We start from the raw sequence: 25,516 nt of genomic DNA on the forward strand, positions 1-25,516 counted from the left end.
CATCAGGTTCTCAGAGGCGGCAGTTACGCTGCCCACAAGGTGACCCTGAAGCTCGGCATAATTAACCCAAGCAGTTTCCAAATCATTCCGGAGATGCATTAACTCCCTATAAGTTGAAACATAGCTATCCTTATGCTTCAGTGCCATGTCCTCAGCAAACTTCAAAGAAGCAGCCAAAGTAATAGAGCTGGCCTTCTCACCCTCCAGTTCCTTCTCTACCTTCGCCAACTTCACCTCCAACTCATCCTTCAGACCCTTGATCCGATCAAATTCTGATTTGGCCTCCTCCATGAAGGATTTTGTGGCATGAATCGGGATCCCCTGAACAGTTCGGAAAATAGCCGCACCCATATGTGCCATCTTCAGACTACTTTTGGTAATAAAATCAAGATGTTGAAGAAGAGACACATCGTCCATGGAGAGCCCACCATAGGGGGCAATTTGCTGGTCAACAAACTCGATAGCATCAAAATCCGGGGCATCCAGGTTAAAGGGCTCGAATATTTTTTGCTTTTTTAAGGGAGGAGCACCAGAAGCAGCGGCAGAAGTCTGTGGAGGATCAACCTGACGAAACCGAGGAGTAGGAATTGCTTTCCTTGGCCCGGGAGAACTCGACACAGGAGGCTTCACCGGGACCTAAAAAGATTCCTCTCCGGCCACCTTGGCCGAGATGTTCAGAGCAGCAGTTGCCTTCTTTGCCTTTTTAAAGGCCCTCATGGAGTCGTTGTTCTTTGACATCTCTGCAAATACAGAATCAGCCACATCAAAGAGTTACAATCACAATAAGAGGAAGAAAAAATTAAGAAACAAGTGTAGAAACAAGTCAGACAAGTACCCAAAACAGTCTGAACCAAGGACGGGTCATTCAAAAACCTTTTTGTATCAAGATGGGGTGGTGCCCCCCATAGATCCTCAAGAACAACAACAAAGGCACACTCAACATCATCAAGCATCTCCCAGGTATAGCGGGACACTCTCACATCCCTCTGCCACTCTAGAGGGAAAGAAGGCTCATCATTTTCATCAAGAAAAAAGGGGCGGGCCCCCTCAATAGCACAAACCCTAAAGAAGTAATTCTTGAAGTCCTTAAAGGACTCATCATACATAGCAAAAACTTTATGGCCCTGGGTGGACCTGAAAGAAACCTAGGAAGCTTTCTTTTTTGAAGAACCGCCAGGCTTGGCGGAAACAAACAAATAAAGGAAAAGAGTCTGAGAGGGTGTTACATTTAATTCTCGGCAGAGAAGCTGAAAAATTTTAATAAAACCCCAGGAATTTGGGTGAAGCTGGGATGGGGCAATATTACACGACCACAACAGGTCGGTCTCGAAAGCAGTGAAAGGAAAAGGAACGTTCAACTGACTGAAGAAGTATTCATAGGCATAAAAGAAGGGACGCTCCCTCTCAACGGAAGTCGGAAAACAAACTCTCTCATCAGAATCAGGAGCAACAAGCTCATAATCCTCCTCACGGGCATTGTTACCACAAATCCTATGGCGCTTCCTCAGCTCTGTGCAAATTCAGCATCCACAACAGAAACACACAACAAAACTAGGGAGTCCAGCCAATCAGACATTCCCTCGGGAACTCGGGAAGACGTCTCTACAATGTTATTTCGAGAAGACATGAGGCCAACTAATCCTACAAGTAAGAAAAAAGATAGGGGTAACTAACAACATCTTGGATAAAGGGAGAAAACAACTCGGTCAATACGATACAGGCGAAGAAACAAGAAAAGGAAAACCCCAAGACTCAAACCAAAAGTCCTGGGGCATCCTTTGGAGGCAGTAACAAAGCAAGGTTTCCACGAAAAATCTACAGCTTGCACACCAGCATTCTCAGAAAAAATTCAAAGCAGCAAACTTTTTTTCATCAAAGAAAAACACAAAAAAGTAATTATAGTCTACCAAGCAAAAAGCATTCCCAAACATCAAAGCACGCCAAGCAGAGACCATTAAAGATGCAACCTTTTCAAGAACAGATGCGGACAGTGGTATCAGAACAGAAACAACAAAGAACATGCAAAGCCCTAAAAGCATCGAGCAAAAGCAAAAAAGGATCATGCAGAAGATGGAGAAACTCCCAGAAAGCACACTTTCAACAAATCTAGGGCACAATGGAAACAAAAAGATCTAAACTTTCTCAAAAAGGGAGGATCAAAATCAAAACCTCATCACAAAGCCAAAATCAAAGAGAAAGCATGAAATGGGGCTAACCTGGAGACGAAAGAAGCTTCGAAAAATGTGCAGAAATGAAAGTTGCCCAGAAAATCGCTAAGCAACGCCGCAAACACCAGGAAACAGAAGCACAAGCGAAAGACAGAGAGCGAAGAGAGAAGAGAAAAAGTTGGGAAGAGGTTACAAGGAAAACAAAAGGAGAGAAAACCGTTTCTGGGTTTCAAAATCAAAAATAAAGAGCCAAAGGAAAACGGGGCAATTAATGCTAAAATTAATGAAGGCATTAAACCCTCGCACGTTCCCAAAAGCGCCGATATAAAAGCGTGCGTTTTTAGAGAAAACGTTCTACATTCAAAAGCTACTACCAAGGAATCGACAAAATGCTTGAGTTCGGCTTCGTCAAAAAAGAACCGAAGTCAAGAACTCGACCTAAAAAAAGACCAAGCTCAAGCAGGGGCACTGTTCATACCCTGGGTCGAGTTGTCCAATCCGGGATGTTCAAATAGCAAAGCGACCGACCTCTTTAGGTCAAGCAGACCGACTTCTTTACGAAGAAGTCGGTCAAAGCGACAAGAAAAGCCCAAAGAAGGGCCCAACTCAAGGAAGACGACCCAAACCCTAAAGGCAGCCCAAGCTTACAGAGAGAAGGGCGGTTCCCTTGAAGATAAGATGACCTCACTTGAAAAGATAAGATAAAGATAAGATAAGATAACTAACTTATCTTATCCACAGAAGGCCACATCTCACCATTATAAATACTCTGGAGCACCCAGGTATAACTCATACTCTGATTCTATTCAATACCTGTTTAATACCCTTGCTAACTTAAGCATCGGAGTCCCTTGCAGGTACCCCCCACCCTTCGGTGATAAGGGATCAGCAGTGCAGTCAGTCCAACAATTCGGACACGGCAGCTCCGGCCGTCTTCCACCAGCCGAACACATTAGCACCGACCAGTACAGAAGATCTCGTCCGAGATCGACCTCCAGTTTCAGGTAACCCTCGGAATAGTATAAGAACCGAAGATTCTCAGTATGGTAACAGTGCCCAGTGATGTAGGATATAAGACCCCGGAATGCCAAAGGCAATCTTAAGCTCCATATCCATCACAAGATTCAAAATTAAAGCATTCTAAAACAAATAAGAATAATTATAACAACATTAACTTAAATAAACCGGGTAATCTATCTTAGGGATTTCTACTCTAACCAAACTCCGCTGTCCCACAGCCTTTACCAACCTATCCTCCATGCGATCCCATCGCCACTGCCTTTCGAACCTCCTCAATCCCAGTAAAAAAACACAGATAATATACAATGCAAGTAAAACACAAGTATAGGCATATAACGTAAATAGATCATATAGCAATTAGGCATGTTATTCAATTAGACAAGCCATTACAAGTAATCAAAGCATACAAACAGATAGAAAATGCATATGATGAATGCCTGGCCTACTGGCTGTGATATCACATTATCGATTCAACTGCCAACCCGACACATCTCTATGGAGACGTCGCCCTTCGGATTTCTCATATGAGAACCCCCGAGATATAGTGCTCGGATCACTGTCCAGGTACCGGTGCCTGCACGCTCTATAGATCCGAAGGGATACGAGCGGGATACTCTTGCCTCAGACCTCACATCTCAACGTAAGCGGGATTAACCATCGTCTTTACACCACTGCTGCTACCTCGACAGGCGGGATTAACCACCGTCCCTGCCGGGCGCATAACATCTCATAATTTCAGTACAAATCAGTGCTTCAGTGGTTTTCAGAAAACATTTTCAGTATACATGGATCCATCATCTTAATCTGAGTCCCCAACTCATCTCAACCACTTTTCATTCATATCTCAGTTTCTACACATCAACAGTTCATCATTCCTCAGCACGCTGAGATGAGATGAGAATGTTTCATCATATCTCAAACACTATTATTAGACTTTTGTGAGAAACAGGGCGGGTGCAGCCGCACAGGGGTGTATGCACACACATGCCTGAGAGTTTTAAAATGTGTGCGAATGCACAGGGGTGTGCGTATGCACAGGTGTCAAATTTTTCAAAATTTGTTCACTCGCACAACATGTGTCAGCGCCTGATGAGTTGAGATTTGCACCGATTTGGATTTTTACACTTAAGATAACTTCCGTTGTAAGTATAGACCAAACCGGCAATTTAAATCCCAAACATCAAAGTTTAAAATTTCTAATTAACCGAGAGTAATCAAACCTCGGGTCGTCTTTCCGAGGAACTAGTGACAACAAGTGCATACAATTTTTGTTGTGGAAGGCAAAGGGGTTTTCAATAATTGAAAGCAATAAAATAAAGGAATTAAAAAATAAGACAAAATTGAAATTAATAAACTAAATAAGGCATAAAAGAACTATGAATGTAATATAGACAAGTAAAGCTATAAAGTGAGGGAAAAGTGGTTTAAAGCATAAATGAAACCTTGACTTGGGAGGAGTTATGGAATCCCTTCCTTGCCATAACCACAACTATGATAATTATGATGGATTAATCTCACTAAGTCAACCCTTAACATCAAAGGATAAGTCAAGTGAGCATAATTGTTATTAATCCACAAATCCTAGCTAACTTACTAATTACCTTAGTAAAAAGCTAGCGTTAGTGGAAACAATAACAACTAACAACCCAAGAATTATCACTAAATGTTGGACATTATGACTCTAATAATCCATATACTCATTTTTCCCAAGCCAAAGGGTGAAATCTACCCCATAACTAAAATTGGCATTTTATCATATACATAGAGGGCATAAACATAAAACGTGGAAAAATAGGGAAAATGATAAAAGCTATGAACCATAAATGATCAAAATCAATAAAGAAAACTCAACCAAACATATAATAGCCATCAAACATCAAATTAAATAACTAGGTGATATGGTCACCATTAATACGAGCTATAACTCGGCCTCATAACCGTTACTGGCCATCACCATAACTCGCCATCTGCCATTATTGCTCGGCCCTTATGAGCTATAACTTGGTGACATTAATATCATCATAACCGACGTCCCAAACGGTAAGATAAAATCGGTTACGAAACCGATTTTATATCATTTAGAATATAACGGACGAATATATATGTCTATAAAAGAAAGGTAAAGTATCTTTTTTTGGGATCATCTTTCTGAACTTAACACTACAATGACTTAAGCATTGGAGTGCCTTTGCAGGTACACTCCGCCCCCTTTGCATTGCTCGAACACTCACACCTACAACGAAGATAAGGAACTCGGATCCTCAGAGGTGGACGTTCAGCCTTGCAGCATATAACTCGGCTGATCTTGAGGAGTTGAGGCCGACCAATTTCCCAGGCAAGATCAATTGGCGCCCACCGTGGGGCCGAGGAAATCATATTTTTTCTTTTGGTCTCATCGCTTCCATCTGCATCCACGGCTGACGTACCGCCTCCTTCACTGTCCGAACTCATGCGAATGGTAGCTGAGCTGCAACAAGCTAATCAACGAATGGCTGACGAGAACCAAATAATGGTTGCTCAAATTGCCGAACTAAATCATGTTCGGATTGAACACAACGATGCTCGTCAAGCGGAAGACGAGGAGCATCAATCCCAACCAACTCATGTTTCAGAAAACGCTCGGCACGAAGAGCAGCAGCCCGAAGATGAGAAAGAAGAGTCTGAGGACTCTGTAGGCCCTTTTACAGAAGAAGTAATGAACTTCGAATTACCAAAGAGGTTCACCCTGCCGTTGACCCTCACGCCTTATAATGGACTCGGTGACCCGAGGAAGTTCATAAAGAAATTCCGATCAATAATGATCGTCAATGGTGCATCAGATACAGTCTTATGTCGTTGTTTTCCGAATTATTTAGACTGTCCTGCACTTGATTGGTTGTGTGCTTTGCCTGCAGGTTCCATTTCGCGCTTTCATCAGTTGGCGAAGTTATTTGAGGAACATTTCGCCGGATCCGCAATATATTTGCACGACTCCGATTACCTGAACACTATCAAGCAAGGGCCAAACGAAAGCTTAAAGGACTATATGACTCGCTTCACCAAGGTCGCAATCAGCATACCAGATCTCCACCCCGAGGTCCATCTGCACGCAATTAAAAGCGGCCTCCGACCCGGGAAGTTCCAGGAGATGATCGCAGTAGCAAAGCCGAAGACTCTAGCAGAATTTCGCGAGAAAGCAAAAGGACAAATTGACATCGAGGAGCTCAGACAAGCTCGGAAGTCTGACAAGTCACACTTCCGTGAAGAAGATAAGAGCTCATCCCTTAAGAAAAGTTTTAAACTAACACCTCGATTCGATTCTTATACGCAGTTTAACACCAAGAGGGAAGACATAATCAAGGAAATCTTGAACTCCAAACTAATCAAGCCACCGAAAAAAGCCGGCACATACCAAGATGCAAAGAACGTGGACAAATCAAAGTACTGCACTTTCCACCAGAAACATGGCCACAACACCGATGATTGTGTGGTCGCCAAAGATCTTTTAGAACGACTAGCAAGACAAGGGCACCTTGACAAATACATTGGTGGTCACATCCAAAAGCGCGGCCCAAGTTCCACAACACACGACCTCTCTGAACAACACCGAGGAAAAGAGAAGGCATCTTCAAGCCAATATGAAAGACCACGAGGTATAATCAATTGTATTTCAGGAGGATACGCAAGTGGAGGATACTCAAACTCAGCAAGAAAAAGATCGTTTAAAGTAATATGCTCGGTAGACGGACCGAAACAAGATGTAACAATCTCTAATCCACAACCAGAAGTCACTTTCACACATGCCGACTTAACTCCAACATACAAAATTTGGACGATCCTGTGGTAATCACCCTTCAGCTAGGAGATCTATTAGTGAAAAAAGTACTCTTAGATCCCGGGAGCAGTGCCGACGTTCTATTTTACTCCACGTTTCAAAAGATGAAGCTCAGCGACAACATGCTACAGTCCACAGGAGGAGACTTGGTCGGCTTCTCAGGAGAACGGGTTCCAGTCCTCGGTTCAGTGTGGTTACAAACCACACTGGGTGAGCAATCTCTTTCAAAAACTAATGATATTCAATATTTAGTAGTCGACTGTTTCAGTCCATATAACCTTATCCTCGGCCGACCTTTTTTAAATAAGTTCGGCGCCATTGTATCCACAGTTCATCTCTGTGTAAAGTTTCCACTGCAGGACCACCAGGTTGTTACAATCCATGGCGACCATAAAGAGGCAAGACAATGTTACAACATCAGCATGAAATTCCAAAATCGTTCAACGCAACAAGTCAACAACGTCGGCCTAAACCAAAAGGAGGACACGCTAGCTGAACTTGACCCAAGTGCTGATTTCCTCGATCGCCCAAAACCCTCCGATGACCTACAAAAAGTGTATTTCAACAATGACTCTAATAAATTCACATATGTAGGTACCTCACTCAATGCATTTGAGTTGCAGGCTATAACAACCTTCCTACAAGAACACGCCGACCTTTTCGCATGGACACCATCAGACATGCCCGGAATCGACCCACAGATCATCAGTCATAGACTAGCAATAAACTCGGCAATCCGACCAGTGCAACAGAAGAAACGCAGACTCGGCGAAGAAAAAAGGAGAGCGTCACTGGAAGAAACACAAAAGCTCATCAACGCCGAGTTTATCAAAGAGATCAGATTCACCACCTGGTTAGCCAATGTGGTAATGGTAAGAAAACAAAACGGTAAGTGGCGCATGTGCGTCGATTTCACTGATTTAAACAAAGCATGCCCCAAAGATTCTTATCATCTACCACCCATAGACTCTTTAGTAGACAATGCGTCAGGCTACGCTACTCTAAGTTTTATGGATGCATATTCAGGGTATAATCAGATAATGATGCACCCCTCTGATCAAAATAAAACAGCTTTTATCACCGATTTCGGTAACTATTGTTATAAGGTTATGCCATTTGGATTAAAGAACGCAGGTGCAACTTACCAACGCCTTATGGATAAGGTGTTCGCCAAACAAATCGGCAGGAATATCGAAGTTTATGTCGACGATATGGTCGCCAAAACAAAAGTCGGAAATAACCACATCAGCGACCTTACAGAAATATTCGGCCAGGTTCGCCAGTACAACATGCGTCTCAACCCCGAGAAATGTGCATTCGCAGTACAGGGGGGTAAGTTTTTGGGTTTTTTGCTAACATGCAGGGGAATAGAGGCAAATCCAGACAAATGCCGAGAAGTGCTGGACATGGCCAGCCCTAAAACAGTAAAAGAAGTTCAGCGCCTCACAGGAAGACTCGCTGCACTTTCCAGATTTGTTCCTTGCCTTGCCTCAACTTCCATTCCTTTTTTCCAAACAATTAAAAAGAAAAATAAATTTAAATAGAACGACGATTGTGAGAAGGCATTTTCAAAATTAAAAACAACACTCTCACAACCTCCGATTTTACAAAAATCCCTACAAGGGGAGCATTTATTTTTATATCTGTCAGTTACTGATTGGGCGATAAGCTCAGCCCTTGTCACAGAGAGAAACAAAGTTCAGCATCCAGTATACTTTGTCAGTAAAACCCTCCAGCATGCCGAACTCAACTATCCGAGGATTGAGAAGCTCGCACTAGCACTGATATTCTCGGCCCGACGTCTCCGACCTTACTTCCAGAGCCACGTTATCCACGTCAGAACTGATCACCCACTAAGACAAGTGTTACACAAACCAGAAATCGCAGGTCGACTAATAAAATGGGCAGTCGAACTATCTGAATTCGACATCAGATACCAATCCCGAGGACCGATCAAGTCACAATTTCTGGCGGATTTCATTGCCGAGCTCACAATACCATCCGAAGAGGACCATGCAAAACCGTGGATCTTATATGTGGACGGCTCTTCAAATAACGGAGGCTGTGGTGCAGGAATTCGTCTGGAGGCCGACGATGGATTCATATTGGAACACTCAATACACTTCGCTTTCAAAGCAAGCAACAACCAATCAGAGTATGAGGCACTACTCGCCGGACTCCGACTATGTTTAGATCTTCAAATCTCGACGATCAAGGTATACTGTGATTCATTGTTAGTCGTACAGCAAGTAAACGACCTTTTTCAGGTAAAAGATCCCCTACTCTCTAAATACTCACTATTAGTAAAACAGTTAACAAAAAAAATTTTCAAATTTGAAATAGAACATATACCACGCGAACAAAATCAAAGAGCGGATATCTTATCTAAGCTCGGCAGTACACAGTCCGAGCTATCTACACTGCAACAGTTCACAATAACATCACCCACTGTTACTCTGACAAACGTGTTAAGTGTTTCACAGGTAACAGATTGGAGGAACAACTTTATACACTATTTACAAACAGGTAATATACCAGAAGGGGTCGAGAGCGATAAAAAGTTCCGACGGCAAGCGTCTTCCTTCACAATCCTCAATGGAACACTATATCGATGAGGTTATAATCGGCCTCTACTCAAATGTCTCAACAAGTCAGAAGCCGACATAGCTTTGGCAGAGGCACATGAAGGAATCTGTGGCACACATACAGGAGCTCGGAGTTTAGCATCCAAGATCCTCCGAGCCGGATTCTTCTGGCCGACTTTGAAACAGGACAGCCAACAAAAAATTAGGTCATGCAACAATTGCCAAAGGCACGCACCACTAATACACATACCCGCCGAGGAATTACATCATTCGGACATCAGTTGGCCATTTAACCAATGGGGTTTAGATATACTCGGTCCGTTTCCTACGGCACCGGGCCAGGTAAAATTTCTTATTGTCGGCATTGATTATTTCTCCAAATGGGTGGAAGCCCAACCTTTAGCAAAAATAATGTCACAGCAAATGATTTCATTCGTTTGGAAAAATATTATTTGTCGTTTCGGCATACCTCAACATATCACAACTGACAACGGCCGCCAGTTCGCCGATCAGAAATTTCAAACTTTTTTGCAGAATTTCAAAATAAAGCAACACTTCACCTCTGTTGAACATCCTCAATCAAACGGACTAGTCGAGGCTGCAAATAAGGTCATCCTGCATGCACTAAAGAAAAAGCTCGATGACGCCAAAGGACTGTGGGCCGAACTAATACCTGAAGTCCTTTGGGGATACAACACCACCCCACAAACATCAACAAAAGAAACGCCATTCAGGCTGGTGTATGGATCGGAAGCCATGATTCCCCTGGAGATCTCCCAGAAATCAATCCGAACTCAAATCAACAATCAAGACGAAGCTCGGAGATCCGAGCTAGACATCATCGAAGAGGTTAGAGATATCGCCGCCTTGAAGCAACGCGCGGCGCAGCAAGCAATTGCTCGACAATACAACAAGTCAGTCAGAAGCAGATCATCCGTGAAAGGAGACTTAGTCCTCCGTAAAACCAAAACTGCTCGGAAACCACCAACACACGGAAAGCTCGCAGCCAATTGGGACGGCCCATACCGAGTATTAGAAGTACTCGGCCAAGGAGCATACAAGCTAGAATCACTAGATGGTAAACTCATACCTAGTACATGGAACATATCTTCCTTAAAGAAATTTTTCAGTTAAAAGACAGGGACATGCTGGTACTCTTTTTCCTACTACCAAGATTTTATCCCAAAGGGTTTTACTTGGAGAGGTTTTAACGAGGCTAGCCTACCTGCAGCTTTGTATTCAAAAGGTTCAAAATGACTCCGAATATACAGGAGACGTATATTATTTTCTTCATCAAACAACTATGCGACAAATATTATCAATCAAATATAACTCTATCAATACAGCTCAGACAAAGCCGAATACATGTCTAAGCTACAAACCTGCCATTGTCAGGCAACATCATCAACAGCAATGCCAATAAGCTTGGAAAACTTTCCGACGAATAACAAACAGCTTTTACAAAAAGCATCACTTTCAAAATTCAAACAAGTCAATTCAACAAAGTTCAAAACACACAAAAATCAACTATTACATATGCAAAAGAAATTCAAATAAGTTTCTAACAAAAATACATTAAACATTATCGGCTTCTTCTTCTGCATCCCCATCATCTTCGATCAGCTGACCATCTCGAACAATCTTTCCAGGATCCATCCCAGAAAGATCGGCATCTGGAACCAAAAACTTAACCTGCAACCTTGCTCTTTCAAAACCTTCAATAAACGAATCCAATATCTCATCAGCCTTTTTCTTCTCCATATCCTTAAATTGAGCAGTAACCTCAATCAGACGAGTTTGCAGGTTCACCAGATCACTTTCCTTTTTCTTCAAATCTTCCACATCCTTAGAATAACTTTCTTTAGTCTCCTTCAACAACTTCTCGGTCTCAGTCAACCGCACCTGAAGCTCAGCAGCAATACTCTTACTCTTAACCAACTCCTCCTTCAAAATAGAAACCTCTCCTTTTTCTACAGCAACCCTCTTATTCTTCAACTCTTGGCTACGCCCAAGACTTGCAAGGCGCAGACCAACAACCTACCGAAAAGAATGAACCAAAAAGTCATAAGATTCCAAAAAGAAGAGTAAAGAAAAAAACAGTAGGTCATTACCTGCATATACTACCCAATAGCCATATCCCCAACCTCCTCTGCAAGAGTAACATCAGCCAACGATTGGCAATACTCGTCCATCACAGCCATATAGGGATACTCCTTCCCCCACACCGAAAATGCCTCACTTTGTTCAGAAACTTCATGGAGCCTTTTTTGATTACCCATAAAAGCCTGTATCTCTTCCAAAGGAACCCCTACCTCCTTTTCATCAGACTCATCGGATAAATCCACAAGGTCGGACTTCTTTCTCTTCTTCGCAATCAGTTTCCTCCGACCTTGACGAGGCTGCGTAACCTCGCCAGCCACAGCAACTTTCTCAACATTTGACGACGATACCTCCTTCTCCAGATTCTTATTTTTGAAACGCGTCCTCAAAGACGCAACTGAAACGCCAGGGTATTTACCGCCTGCGAAAGCAAAACAACATCAGAAATATGGCAAGAAGCAATAAACACCTTAGCAAACAACCCTATAACTCACCCAAATAAGCTACCACAGCATCGTTATCCTCCTCCCACTTCAGAAGCTCATACATTGAAATCAAGTCCCCATGACCGATATTTTCAACAAGAAACTCAATCACACAAACATTCCTCGGAGAGATAACCTCAGGACCGAAATATTTTGGGGTTCTAAGCACCAATACAACGGAAACTTCTCACCCAGATTTTCATCAACGAAAAAAGGAAAGTCTTTTTCCAAAGCCCTAACCTTTAAATACATCTCTTTAAAATCTTTGAAAGAAGATTTGTACAATTTGAAAATGCCAAAACCAGGGGTGCTATTGAAGTTTATCCAACCACCTTTCCACACCCCTTTGGCTTGAAATAATGAAAAGAAAAGATCAACAGACGGCACAACTTCCAGAAACTCCATCAAAATTTCAAAAGAACGAAGGAAGGCCCACCCGTTTGGATGAAGCTGCGACGGAGCGCAGTTTAACTGCCTCAGGACCTGACATTCGAAATCAGTAAAGGGTAATCTAACTCTCAACTCCTCAAGAACGCAGCTATACATATAGAAGAATTCAAACCCACTACCCCGATGATAAACCCTATCATTAACACTACAGGACAGCAATTCAACACCAACCCCAAAATTCTGCCTCACCAACCTACTCGCATCAACCTCCTTCACAGCGGCTTCGTCACAGAATAATGACACCCGAGACTTCACATCATCCCCAACCCAGTCATAAGACCAGTCTATCTCATCTTTCTTCTCCTTCTCAAACCCCATTACAAACAGCAAACAAACATGCAACAAAGAAATACAAAGAAAAAAGGGAAGAAAGGAATTAAAAGAACACAGACGTGACCATACCTCTCTTGCTCATTCTTCACACAAGAAGCAGAAAACCAAAAATGTCCAAAATACCAATCGGCAGAAACAATTAATCACAAACAAAAAACGCTCCAAATATCACCTTTGTATCAATCACATCAAACGGCGAAAGAGCATTGGAAACCATCAAAACATTAATGAAGCTCCCACTCTTTCTCTCTCCTGCACGAAAGAGGTGTACAATTTCCACGTGGCACAAATGGGAAGTTAATTTAATGAAGTACGTTGAACTGGGGGCTCACTCAATAACCCACTTTACCGAGTTATAACTCATCACAAAAGCTCAACCTGCTTCATTAAAAAACTTTCCTCAGGCTAAGCTTGGGGGCTGTGATATGGTCACCATTAATACGAGCTATAACTCGGCCTCATAATCGTTACTGGCCATCACCATAACTCGCCATCTGCCATTATTGCTCGGCCCTTATGAGCTATAACTCGGTGACATTAATATCATCATAACCGACGTCCCAAATGGTAAGATAAAATCGGTTACGAAACCGATTTTATATCATTTAGAATATAACGGACGAATATATATGTCTATAAAAGAAAGGTAAAGTATCTTTTTTTGGGATCATCTTTCTGAACTTAACACTACACTGACTTAAGCATTGGAGTGCCTTTGCAGGTACACTCCGCCCCCTTTGCATTGCTCGCACACTCACACCTACAACGAAGATAAGGAACTCGGATCCTCAGAGGTGGACGTTCAGCCTTGCAGCATATAACTCGGCTGATCTTGAGGAGTTGAGGCCGACCAATTTCCCAGGCAAGATCACTAGGAATCTAAAATTGCAAAACTATGTATATTAACAAAGGAAGCTAAAATATATGAAAGTTTATACAAAGCAAGGTAATAAAAAGAGACAATTAAAGAAATACTTACAATGTAAATTGCAAAATCCAAAGGCAAGACTTGAAGTATAAAATACTACAAACCCTAATTAAAAATCCTAAGAGAGAATTTCCTAGTCTACGCTACTCTTACTCCTACTATGTATTTTTCCTACTCTAAGATGGCTCCCCTTCAAATGTGTTAAATCCCCTTCATATAGCATCCAAATTCAGCCTTCAAGCCTTCCAAAATGGGCCAAGAGGCCTCCAAATTCGCATAGCACATGTTTCATTAATGCAATCACGTGCAGGGGTCCGTGCGTCTGCACACTCGGCTGAAAGTTGACCTGTGCGTACGCATAGGTGCTTGTGCATACACACACATAGAAATACTCGCTTGTGTGCACGCACGCAGGGCTATGCATACACACACTTCGCTATGTGTGCTTTTCTTTGTTTTATTCATGTTTTCTCCTTTATACATGCTTTCATCCACTTTTGGCCATCCATTCTTGTCTAAATGACCTGAAATCACACAATAAATAAGTCATGGCATCGAATGACATGAAAGTGGAATTAATTTGCTCAATTTAACCACAAAAGTACATGTTTTCACATTTAGATCAAATTAGGGACAAAACACAAAAGTATGCTATTTTGGTGCTTAAGTGTAGGTTTAGGTGATGAAATCCACTCAAATTAGGCCAAAATATCTCATAAAATATAGACTCATCAATTTCCCACACTTAAACAATAGCATGTCTTCATGCTAAACCAACAAGGAGAAGGATAAAGGGACAAGCAACTTATTGAATGCAACTACCTATATGCATGCAAGTATGTATATACTATCTATACCTATATATCTATTTATAGTTTCCTATGAAGTTTGTGAAACAAACAAACAAATTCCCAAGCAAGTATATAGACATATAGGGTTAAGCAAAGAATTAATTCAATACAACCAAAATCTAAAGAATTGACTCAACTCATAAAAATAAAGCAACTTGCAAGAATGCATGATAAGAAGTATGGAAAGATAGAGTTGAGTGATCGAACCCTCTCTAGATATGTATACACTCTCAATGCTCGGTGTTTTAGAGTTTAATCACTCAAGTCTGCTCCTAATCATGCTTTCAAGGATTTACTTTTCATCTAACAATCAACAAGTATTTGATGCTTGAGTGCAAGTATCATGAGATCTTTAGAGAGTTGTAATGGGGTTAGGGTTAAGGTAGGATAAATATGGCTAAGTGGACTAGGAAATTGGATCTTTGATTAGCTCAAGTGTCCAACTCAACCTACATCAATCAAATAACAAAATATGCAGCCTAACTTCCCATAATCACACTTTTTATACACATTCATGCTTTAGTTTCTATTCAAAACACATGCATTTCTTATTTATTCATTTTTTTCTTTTCTTTGGGGCAACCTTTGTCCCCTCTTTTTTTTCATCATTTTTTTTCATGACAAATGCATATGGTTAAAGCAAATTGATACATGAATGTACACCCATTTTTCAAATTTTCAATAAGTATCCAAAGCAAAATTTGTCTCTACCAATGCTTGCCAAAGATTCCCCCACACTTAAATAACACACACACACACACACACCTTAACCTAAGATAATCAAAGATGCAATTCAAGGTAATCATGGTTTTTCGCTTAGGGTTGTGATGTGCTAACAATTAGAAGAAAGGGGATTAAAAAGTTCAAAAGTGGTTAACAAGGGTAGATGCAAGGGTAAGTCTATATGGGTGAGTGAGTTTAATTCAAAGATGGCCTCAATCATGCTAAATGCATTCAATACATCAAATATTGGAAATAAAGAATTAAGCAAAACCAAGATTACAATCATAGAGGAGATATAGCACACAATGAATAAAAATTATGGTTATAATGTGTAACCACTCATTAAGGCTCAACAACTCACAAGGTATTTGTTCTATCTCTCTTCTATGTTCCATAAAAAAATCATTCAAGCAAATTTAAAAATAATTTTCCAAATCAATGCAATAGAACGCCCTAAAAAAAATCTTGGAGAATTTTTGTTTTTTTTTCACCAAAGTTATTTCTTATATGTATGTATAATGTGATGGATGCAATTGTCAAAATTTTCCTAGTTGTATTCCTAATTTTCAACATCCAAAAATTAACATGAACAATTAGGACAAAATTGAACTAGGTAATATGCTATTCACATCATCCAATCACGACTTCTATCTATAAAATATATACTAAGAAAAAGATGAAAAAATGCAACATGCAATAACTAGAAATAAACTATGCATAAGCTAAGATATATATACTAGAAGAAAATGCAATGCAACAATCAAAAGCACTCTAAATATCTACAAGAAACATAATAAAAAGAAAAAAAAGTGCAAAGTGTTCAGAAAAGAAAGTTTACGCCCTAAAATGACGAATCCTCCCCCACACTTAAGCGTTGCACGGTCCTCTGTGCACAAACATAATTTGGGAATGACTCTGAAGCATTCCACCTTCAGTCGGTGGATATGGGGGCTTGGGTTGCTGTAGGAAACAAATAAAGAAGAATTGAGAAAAAATTAGATGTGTGTGGTATAGTAAAAGACAATGTGTGTATTCTAAATGTGCACACGATTTAGAATAATACACATTGATCAGGTAAAATGGTAACCACATAATCACAAGAGATAGCATGTCCTCAATTAGGTGGCATAGGTTGCACATAAAGAAGTAAAACATAAGGCAAAAGCAATCCTAGGTAACCACAAAAGTGAATTGAGTGTATAAGAAATTGGATATTGGAATTGTGCAAGTGAAAGCGCAAAATTGGTATAGGATAGCACAATAAACAATAACCAATTCAGTAATAAAAAGGAGACTACTTATCCATCATGAAACATAAGGAAAAAGTCACATGGTGAAGGTACTTGTTACAAAAAGTGAAAAGCTTGATATAAATCAAGGTAGGTCACTCAAACAAAAGCAAAACATTAACAAGGAGCAAGTACCGGTCATGTGATGAATTTAATATGGAAATCACGATGAGTGACGAACGGATTCCTCGTAGTTTAGAATTTCACACATAAATTCACGTTGCTAGTATAGCTTCTAAATCAACAAAGAATCCTTTCGTACGAAAACTTTGGTTGTCACAAGTAACAAACCCCTTAAAATTGATAACCGAAGTATTCAAACCTCGGTCGTCTCTTGTTTTCTTTTCTTTAGTTTTGTCTGTCTGAGTCTCATGGTAAAAGGAAAACAGAGTAAAGTTTGTAAGAAAAATCCAGTGAGAGGAAAAAGGTAGTGAGCAAAATTAAAGAAAAATTCATAGATGTCTCAGAGTTTCTTTGTACATCTGTATGTTGTGTTTCATGATCCTGTGGAGATTCCCTTACAAGTTAGGTTAGCACTTTGCGGTTGAAAGTTTGGTTGGAATCCAAGTCAAGTTCAGATTTAGGGATAGAATCTGGATTTGTCTCAGATAGGATTGGGTAGATCCTAGGGAAGAATTGGTGTTTGTAATCTGATGATTATAGTGAAATGCCATCACTGTTGTGATGGAGACTGGATGTAAGCTGCATTGCACTTAGCAGCTGAACCAGGATACTTCTTGGTGTGATTCTCTCTTTCTCTTCTACTCCTATTCTGTTTTTGTTGCATTGGAGACAAAAATGATAAATATCTCCTAACCGGTTACAAGACAAAAAGAAAATGTCTCTTGACTTGTTATGAGACAAAAACATAAATATCTCCTGAAGTTTCTTTGAAAAGGCAGAAATTAATATTCAGAAAAAATGGACTAAGATTCAACCCCCTTCTTTTAGCCACTGATTACCATTACCTCTGTCAAACACGATTTTGTGTCTCTGTATCCATGTTTTAGTGTCTTGTCTCTGTAAAAAAATGTAGCCTTTTAGTGAAGACTGTACCATTTGTTCTCCACCATTATTTCACATTTTTAATTCTTGTGTTACTTATTTATCAATAGTAAAAGTATTTTTTTCACAAATTTTATCTCTCGTTAATCTCACTCCTTAATATTTTTTTACTTAATTTATTTTCACAAAACTACACCCGACTCAAATGTATATTTTATATTTTAACATATATTTGATGGAAAATTTGGTGACTAAATTTTAATATACACATGATATGATTATATATTTAAAATTTTGATAATATAAAATAATTCTATATGTGTATTCAATTATATAAAGACATATTAATAAAAATAATTATTTTTTATATTAATTGAGTGAATAATCACCTAAAAAATTGGTATTACACACTTATATAAAATATTTTGTTATTACTATATCAAAATTAAATTATATTTTTTTGCATATATATATGGTGAATTCTATGATGTCTATAACTTGGTGCATAATTTTTACCTAACTTACTTTTTATGACAACTTTTGAATATTTAATAACTATTTACTTTTATACTTTTAAAATTAAATATTAATTTTTAACCCTTTTTAGTAAATTAGGCAAACACTTTTAGTACTTTTTTATATAATAGTTAGTTATGCAAATTTTGTTAAAATAAAAGTCACTTTTTTATATTTTAATAGTACTTTTATTAACAATTTAAAAAAATATTATTAAATAATAAAAAATTATTAATTTAAATTTAGTAATTCCTTTCGAAACACGGTAAAATAAAAAAAAAAAAACAAAAAACACATCAATTCTAAAATAAAAGAATAAGTTGAGCAACAGAATTAAATTACTCTAATGGTTAACTCACTAATACATTTAAATAAGTGAGAGATTCTAATTCAATCTTTAATAATTTTTTTGTCAAATTTATGCAATTTTATTATTGAAAATTAGTCCAATAATTTAGACTACAGGCAGGAATTGTAATAAAGAGAATAGGAAGTTCCAATTTTAATAAAATGACTTAAACATAAGGAAAGTAAAAAGGTAAAGTAAAAATTTAAGTGTCTCATCTTCTCTCATGCACACTTCTCCTGGCCATCTCCACCATAGTTGTTAAAGGGGTGGTTCTACCTTCAAATACTCATGCGTTGCTTGCTAACCAAATTTTCCATAAGAGGTTTGCTGCTACTGCACTTTTTTTGTTCGGATTTTTTTTCCATTCTCAGTTCTTCTTCCAGCCGAATCCACCACTTCTATGGTTCTCAAGCTTGAATCGGCCATGGTAGATTTGAGCATTTCCAAGCATCAGTCACATCTGGGCACTCCTAAAAACAATGAAAACCACTTTCTTGTGACCGATTGCATTTTGGGCACCACGGTTCGATGGATTGTATTTGGGCGTTCAACCTTTCTTTCACAGAGAGTCCTCCATGCATCAGTTTTCAGAGCAAATATTTTATTTTTGGTTGACAATTAATTTTCTATATGCTCCTACATAAGTCCTTTCTTTTGCATTGCTCTGGAAGATATTCAGTTGGTAGGTGGTAGAAATTAAAGGCTATTTTGTATCGTGAAACAATAGTGAAGCTGTCTCCTTTCTCCAACATCCAGGTAACTCTATCCTCTATCTAATGAATTGGAGTGTTGATTATAGCTGTAGCTATTTATGGATTGAAATTGGACTGAATTAAGTTCTGGTTCCATGTTCTGTTTGAATGTTGTAATTGTGAAACTCATTCTAGATTAGCAGTCATTGCAGTGGCAGTAATAAGAGTAATTAAAATATAATCCTTCACCCATGAGTCTTCTCGGATTCTGATGTTAAATCCCCTTTCTACTTCCCATAGTATACCTTTTTTTAGCACCTTTCTGCCCTCGATAATACTCCTCCAATCCCATGATGGGTTATTACCAACCTCTACTCTTAGGAAGCTTGAATTTCTGTAACATTTTCTCTGTAACACTTTACTGATGAGAGAATTAGGTCTGAAAATTAACCTCCAACCTTGCTTTGTGAGCATGGCAAGATTAAAAGCCTTCAAATCTTTAAAATTTAGTCCCCCTTGCATTTTTGGTCTGTAAGAAATCCTCCATCCGATCAACTGCATCTTGTTTTCTGATCTTTTCTGCCCCCACCAAAACTGGAGTATGGCTCTCTGGATCTCTTTAATTAGTGTCTCCGATAACTTAAAGCAACTTAGTATGTATATGGGTATCGCCGTTGCCACCACCTTAATAAGCACTTCGCATCCACTAGAAGATAATAGAGCCCTCTTCCAGTGGCTGAGCTTCTAAAACACCCTATCTTTAATGTAGTTAAATGTCACTTTCTTTAATCTCTGAATCGCTGCTGATAAACCCAAATATTTGTTTTGATTGGCAACATAAGGGACAAAGAGAATCTTTGCCAAATGGTCCTAGACTGGAATTGGTGTGTTCTTACTAAAGAAGACTGATGATTTGTCCAAGTTTACCTTTTGGCCACTAATTTCTTCGTAAGTCTGTAGAACCTGTAGTAATCTCTGGCATTTTACTTCTGAAGCTTTGCTAAAAAGAATTGAATTGTCTGCGAAGAAAAGATGAGTGATTGTTGGACACCTCTGATTGAGTCTTAAACCAGATATTTTCAGCATTTGTTCTTCTCTGTGGAGCAGATGGGAGAGTCCCTCTGTGCAAAACAAAAATAGGTAGGGAGATAGAGGATCACCTTGTCGTAATCCTCTACATAGTTTAAAATAACCATAAGATTGTCCATCCACAGTAACAGAGTAAGATACCGTCGTTACAAGTTCCTCAATCCACTTCATCCATCGATCATAGAAACCTAGCTTCTTCATCACCTTCTAAACAAAAATCCATTCCACTCTATCATAAGCCTTGCTTATATCCAGCTTTAATGCCAAATCATAATCTCCATGACTTTTATTTTTTAGAAAAAGCATGAAATCGTGTGCAATTAGAACATTATCACTGATCAACCTACCCTTTATGAAAGCACTTTGAGTGTCACTGATTAGTCTATTCATAACTGATTGAAGTTTGTGCACTAGAATTTTAGATATGATCTTATAAAAAATAGAGCTAAGGCTAATCGATCTAACTTGTTTCATAGAATTAGTGGCGACACCTTAAGTATGAGACATACAAAGACATATGTGAGTATGATTAAAAGTTTTCAAAATTTTACTTCCGTAGAAAAAGCTTCTAACAGCTACTGTCACATCTCCCTTTATTGTACTCCAAAAAAATTGAAAAATTTTTGCTGTGAATCCATCATCTCCTGGAGTCGAAAAAGGATTGATAGAAAATATTGCTGCTTTTTAGGTTCGGGTAACGTAGGAGACATCTCTATTTTTCCCCCGGGGAATCCAATCCTTAGAATTACCACTGCTTAGCTTTCAATTCGCCTTTGACCATCAAATGAAATGTGAATAACCCGCCCCCCCTCTATTGGGAGAACCCGAGTACTCTCTTTCGGATCCAGGAAAGAGCTCTCAGAGATCTTTTTTCTTTTTGGAAGATACAGGAGCGGAACAATAAACCTATTGATATTCGTAGGCTGCAACCCGCCTGCATGAAGCCGGAATCGCTAGTAATCGCCGGTCAGCCATACGGCGGTGAATTCATTCCCGGGCTGCCATTTCTTGAGATCTCTCTTCTGATTCAAAATCGTGGTGTAACGTGTATCCCCCCTGTTCCGTTCATGGAATAGATGAAATAAACCAAAAAATGTATTTTTGTTCAAGAATGAAATCTTATTGGAACTGTCCAGCTTAACTCAGTGGTTAGAGTATTGCTTTCATACGGCGGTAGTCATTGGTTCAAATCCAATAGTAGGTAAGTAGGTATAGGTCGAACTTATTAGCTACCATAGTCATTTCCTTTTCATTCACTGGCCTACACAACATTCTATCAGTGGCTGCATTTATTTTTTGGCGTATTCCATCCAATTCTGCAGTCGAGTCTCTAGGATAGCTTGTTGTGAATATATTTTCAAGGTATTTCTGTGCAACTTCTGCTCTTTCTGTCGGTTCCTTTGCCATATTCTCCTTTTCGTCCTCCAACTCCTTTATTCTATTTTTTTAGTTTCTCGTTTGAAACTTGGAATGAAAAAAATTAGTATTTTTATCGCCCCAATTGAGCCATTGCACCCTAGACTTCTCCCCCAATACCGTTCTTCTTCCTCCAATGCATCCTCTAGTTTAGTTTCTAAGATTTTGATAGCATTCTCATCTGCCTGAACTCCATTCTGCATTTTTGATTCTATCTGATTCTTGAGAATCTAAATTTTCTTCCTTGAATTAGATTTAGAGTGTTACTGCCATTGTACGATTGAATGTCTATGGTGCGGAATTTATAACTCACAAACTAACCGGCAAGTGCAATGGGTTGTACTAAATAATATCTCAGGTGAGTGAGGGTCAATCCCACGAGGAGTAATGGATCAAGCAACAATGACTGAGTGATTTACTTAGTTAGACAAGCAGAAAAGAGTGTTTTGAGAATCAATTACATTAAACAGTAAATTCAGCGAATTAATAAAGCAAACAGTAAATTGAGGTAAAATATATATGGAGAAAACAGTTAAGGCTTCATAGTTATCTATCTTCCGAATTGACTTTTCTTACTAACTATTTTAATCATGCAAGATTTAATTCATGGCAAACTATAAGTGACTAAACCCTAACTACTTAGATCATTTTAGTCTCCTTCAACCTTCATTAACCGTCAATTCCTTGGTCATTTAATTCCAATTAGAGGGTGAAGTTCAATTATAGTTTATATGCCACAGAAACCCTAATTACCCAAATATAAGAGGATTATATGTCACGTATCCTGTTAAGTCCAGATAATTAGAAGTTTAGGAAAAATTGTTTTCAAGTTGTAGTTCAAGTAAAGAGCTTTTTCACGTTATACAAGAACTTAATTAGAACCAAGGTCATACTTCCGTTCCACTCAGATTCATAAAATAAAGAACAAAAATAATTCTTGAATTATAAATCAGTACATGAATTAAGATAGAAAAATAGTAGTATCAATCCATACAATAGGCAGAGCTCCTAACCTTAACAGTGGAGGTTTAGTTGCTCATGGTTCAGAGAAAAAAAAACTAGGATTCAAGTAAATTACGGAATGAGGTAGAAGAGAAGAGAAGAGCCTGAAAGGCTGATTCTTTCCCCTTTTATATCTAATCCTAATTAATATAAATTATAATTTCTAAAACTAAATAATATCTTTTCCTATTTTAAAATAATATAAAAATTTAATCAAAATTACTTAAGCTTCATGCGCAGCTTTGCATGAGTGCCTGGGGACCACTTGGGGTATTAGGATCCATGCTGAACTTGGAAAACCTCAAAGTTCAGCGTGGAACAAGAAGAGGCCTCCTTATTAGTTTCCCTTGAACCCACGCTGAACTTGGATTAACCCAAGTTCAGCGTGGGATGATACGTGACTCTTCCTTTGTACGTTGGACTCCACGCTGAACTTGAAATTTCCCAAGTTCAGCGTGGAGGAGGCCGAATTGGATTTCCCTGGAGGGTTGGTGATAGCGCTAAACTTGAATAATTTCAAGTTCAGCGTGGAATGAACAACATCAATTCTTCATTCTCTAGCCTTGGCCTAAACTCCGCAAAATTTGTCCAAAATATTACTTGAAATAAATAGAATTGCAAACAACTCAAAGTAGCATTCATAGTGGCTAAAATGTATTAAATTTTGATTAAACTTAGCGATTCAAATGCAAATTCACAAAGAAAAGATAGAGAATATGCTCACGCATCAGGCTTCAACACTTCAGCTTTTCAGCTAGCTTAAACATTGGAGACCCATGAATATCTGTTATCCATGCCTGTTTGATTAAGTTAATCACCTCTTCATTTTCGTACCATTGCTCCTAAAATCTGAACCTCGTCTTTACCCTCATTTCTTCCCACCCGTATTGAAAAGAATGGCCTTTTGGTCTGAACCCGAATCGGATAAGTGTCCAAGAGTGGTTGCTGAAAATTTACCTCTCCACCCATTTGTAACAAGAGCTCTGTCCAATCTCTCCTTTATATGATTTTCTCTAAATTGAGGATTATTCCAAGTGCATTTATCTCCCTCATAACCAATGCCAACTAGGCTTCCCTCATTGATGAAATTTCTAAACTGTTGTATTGAAGTGCTGGATTTTTTTTCTCCCTCTTTTTCCTCTTGATTTTTAATTGCATTGAAGTATCCTATTATTGCCAACATTTCACTCCCTCCTTCCATTATCTGCAATAGTTTTGCAAATTGAAACCCTCTATTTGTCTCATCTGTATGCAAGTAAACTCTTACAATTTCCCATTTTAAACCCGCTTGCTGGTTCATTATGAAAAAATACACAAAGAAATGGTCATGTGTCCACTATGTGCACCCACACTTCATCCTTCCAAGCTATTGTTAATTCTTCAGACAGGTTCATTGGATCAACTGTAAAAATAAATTTGTAGCCTTCCCTCCTTAGCACTATCTCCACTGTCAAGGTATTATTTTTTGTCTCACAAAGAAATAATACCTCGGGAGAATAGGATCTAGAAATTCCTTTGATGTTGTTAACTGTTAGGAGTTTTTCCAAACTCCAACAATTTCACATCATCGCTTTCATCCCTCCTTGGGTGCCAATTGTTGGGTGGCACCCTCTCCCTTCTTCAGCTCTTCCTCTTTCTCATGACAAAGTTTTTTAACACCTATACTCTCTCCTGATCCTCCAGATCTCCTCTTAATACCTAAGACAGTTTGAAAACTATGTTTTTTCCTTGCTATTTGCTTCAGATTTCGTTTCTTAATCTCTCCTCCTGCTGCACTGAAGGTGAAGCATCCATCATCTAATTTAGACAGAGTTGGCTTTATTGATTAGGCCACTATGTTGCTGTCTTTATCTCCTTCTTCCCATGTTTCTAATCTCTTCCCCCCTTATTCCCTTCCATTATTCACATTTTTCGGCCACTTTGCACCTGTTGATCATCTTGTTTGATTTGTGAGTTCCGATTTTGAACAGAGAGACTTGCAAATTCTCTGATTCGGTTAACTGGGATTGATTTTTTCTGTTTATGTATGTCTCACTGCGCGGTATTAGGTTGATTCGGATTGTTGTTTTCATTTTTATCCTCTGCTCGCCTACCGAATTGATCTGCCCTTAGCCATGCTTCCCATTCCGCTTCTTCTTCTCCTCCTTGCGCTGTATTTATTAGGTTTTCTGAACATGCCTGATCTCATGCTTGATGCACCCACAACAATAACAAAAACTACTAATCCTCTCGTACTACTTGAGTTAAAGGTCAATAATTTTTTTTGTTGTTTCCCGAGATTCTTATGTTCCTCCTCAATGGTTTGTGATGTCTAGGAGGACTTGAATTTTTAAAATTCTCTCCTCCTTTTTCTTCATAGAGAAGACAACAACATCCACCACCTTTTTCAACGTCTCTCCTACCTTTTTTTCCCAATCTTTTGGTTCTCTCCTACCTTTTTTCTCAATCCTTTGGTTTTATATTGGTCCGGTAAATCCCACAGTTGTACCCATATAAGAACATGAGAGAATTCTGCATCATTGATAATTGAATCTTTCCTCCAACTTTTCAGATTTAGAATATAATTCTTGAACAATCAATGAGCTATTTCTCCACCCTGAACAATTCAATTTCATCCTTAAAGAAAAATTAGAATTTGTTACCTCCATGATTTAAAACACAGAAACCTTCTGGTTGTCTCCATATTGTGTTTAAAGCAGCC

The 25,516-nt window shown here is 39.0% G+C and overlaps 1 protein-coding gene across 1 annotated transcript; it reads left to right on the plus strand.

Moving 5' to 3' along the window:
- The first annotated feature begins 5,643 nt into the window (after window positions 1–5,643).
- On the plus strand, window positions 5,644–7,014 carry LOC107459417 (uncharacterized). Its single transcript, XM_016077649.1, has one exon. The coding sequence runs from the start codon at window positions 5,644–5,646 to the stop codon at window positions 7,012–7,014; it is 1,371 nt and encodes a 456-aa protein (XP_015933135.1).
- The last annotated feature ends 18,502 nt before the right edge of the window (window positions 7,015–25,516 follow it).

Source organism: Arachis duranensis, chromosome 7, assembly GCF_000817695.3.
Source record: "Arachis duranensis cultivar V14167 chromosome 7, aradu.V14167.gnm2.J7QH, whole genome shotgun sequence".
Lineage (NCBI taxonomy): Eukaryota > Viridiplantae > Streptophyta > Magnoliopsida > Fabales > Fabaceae > Arachis > Arachis duranensis.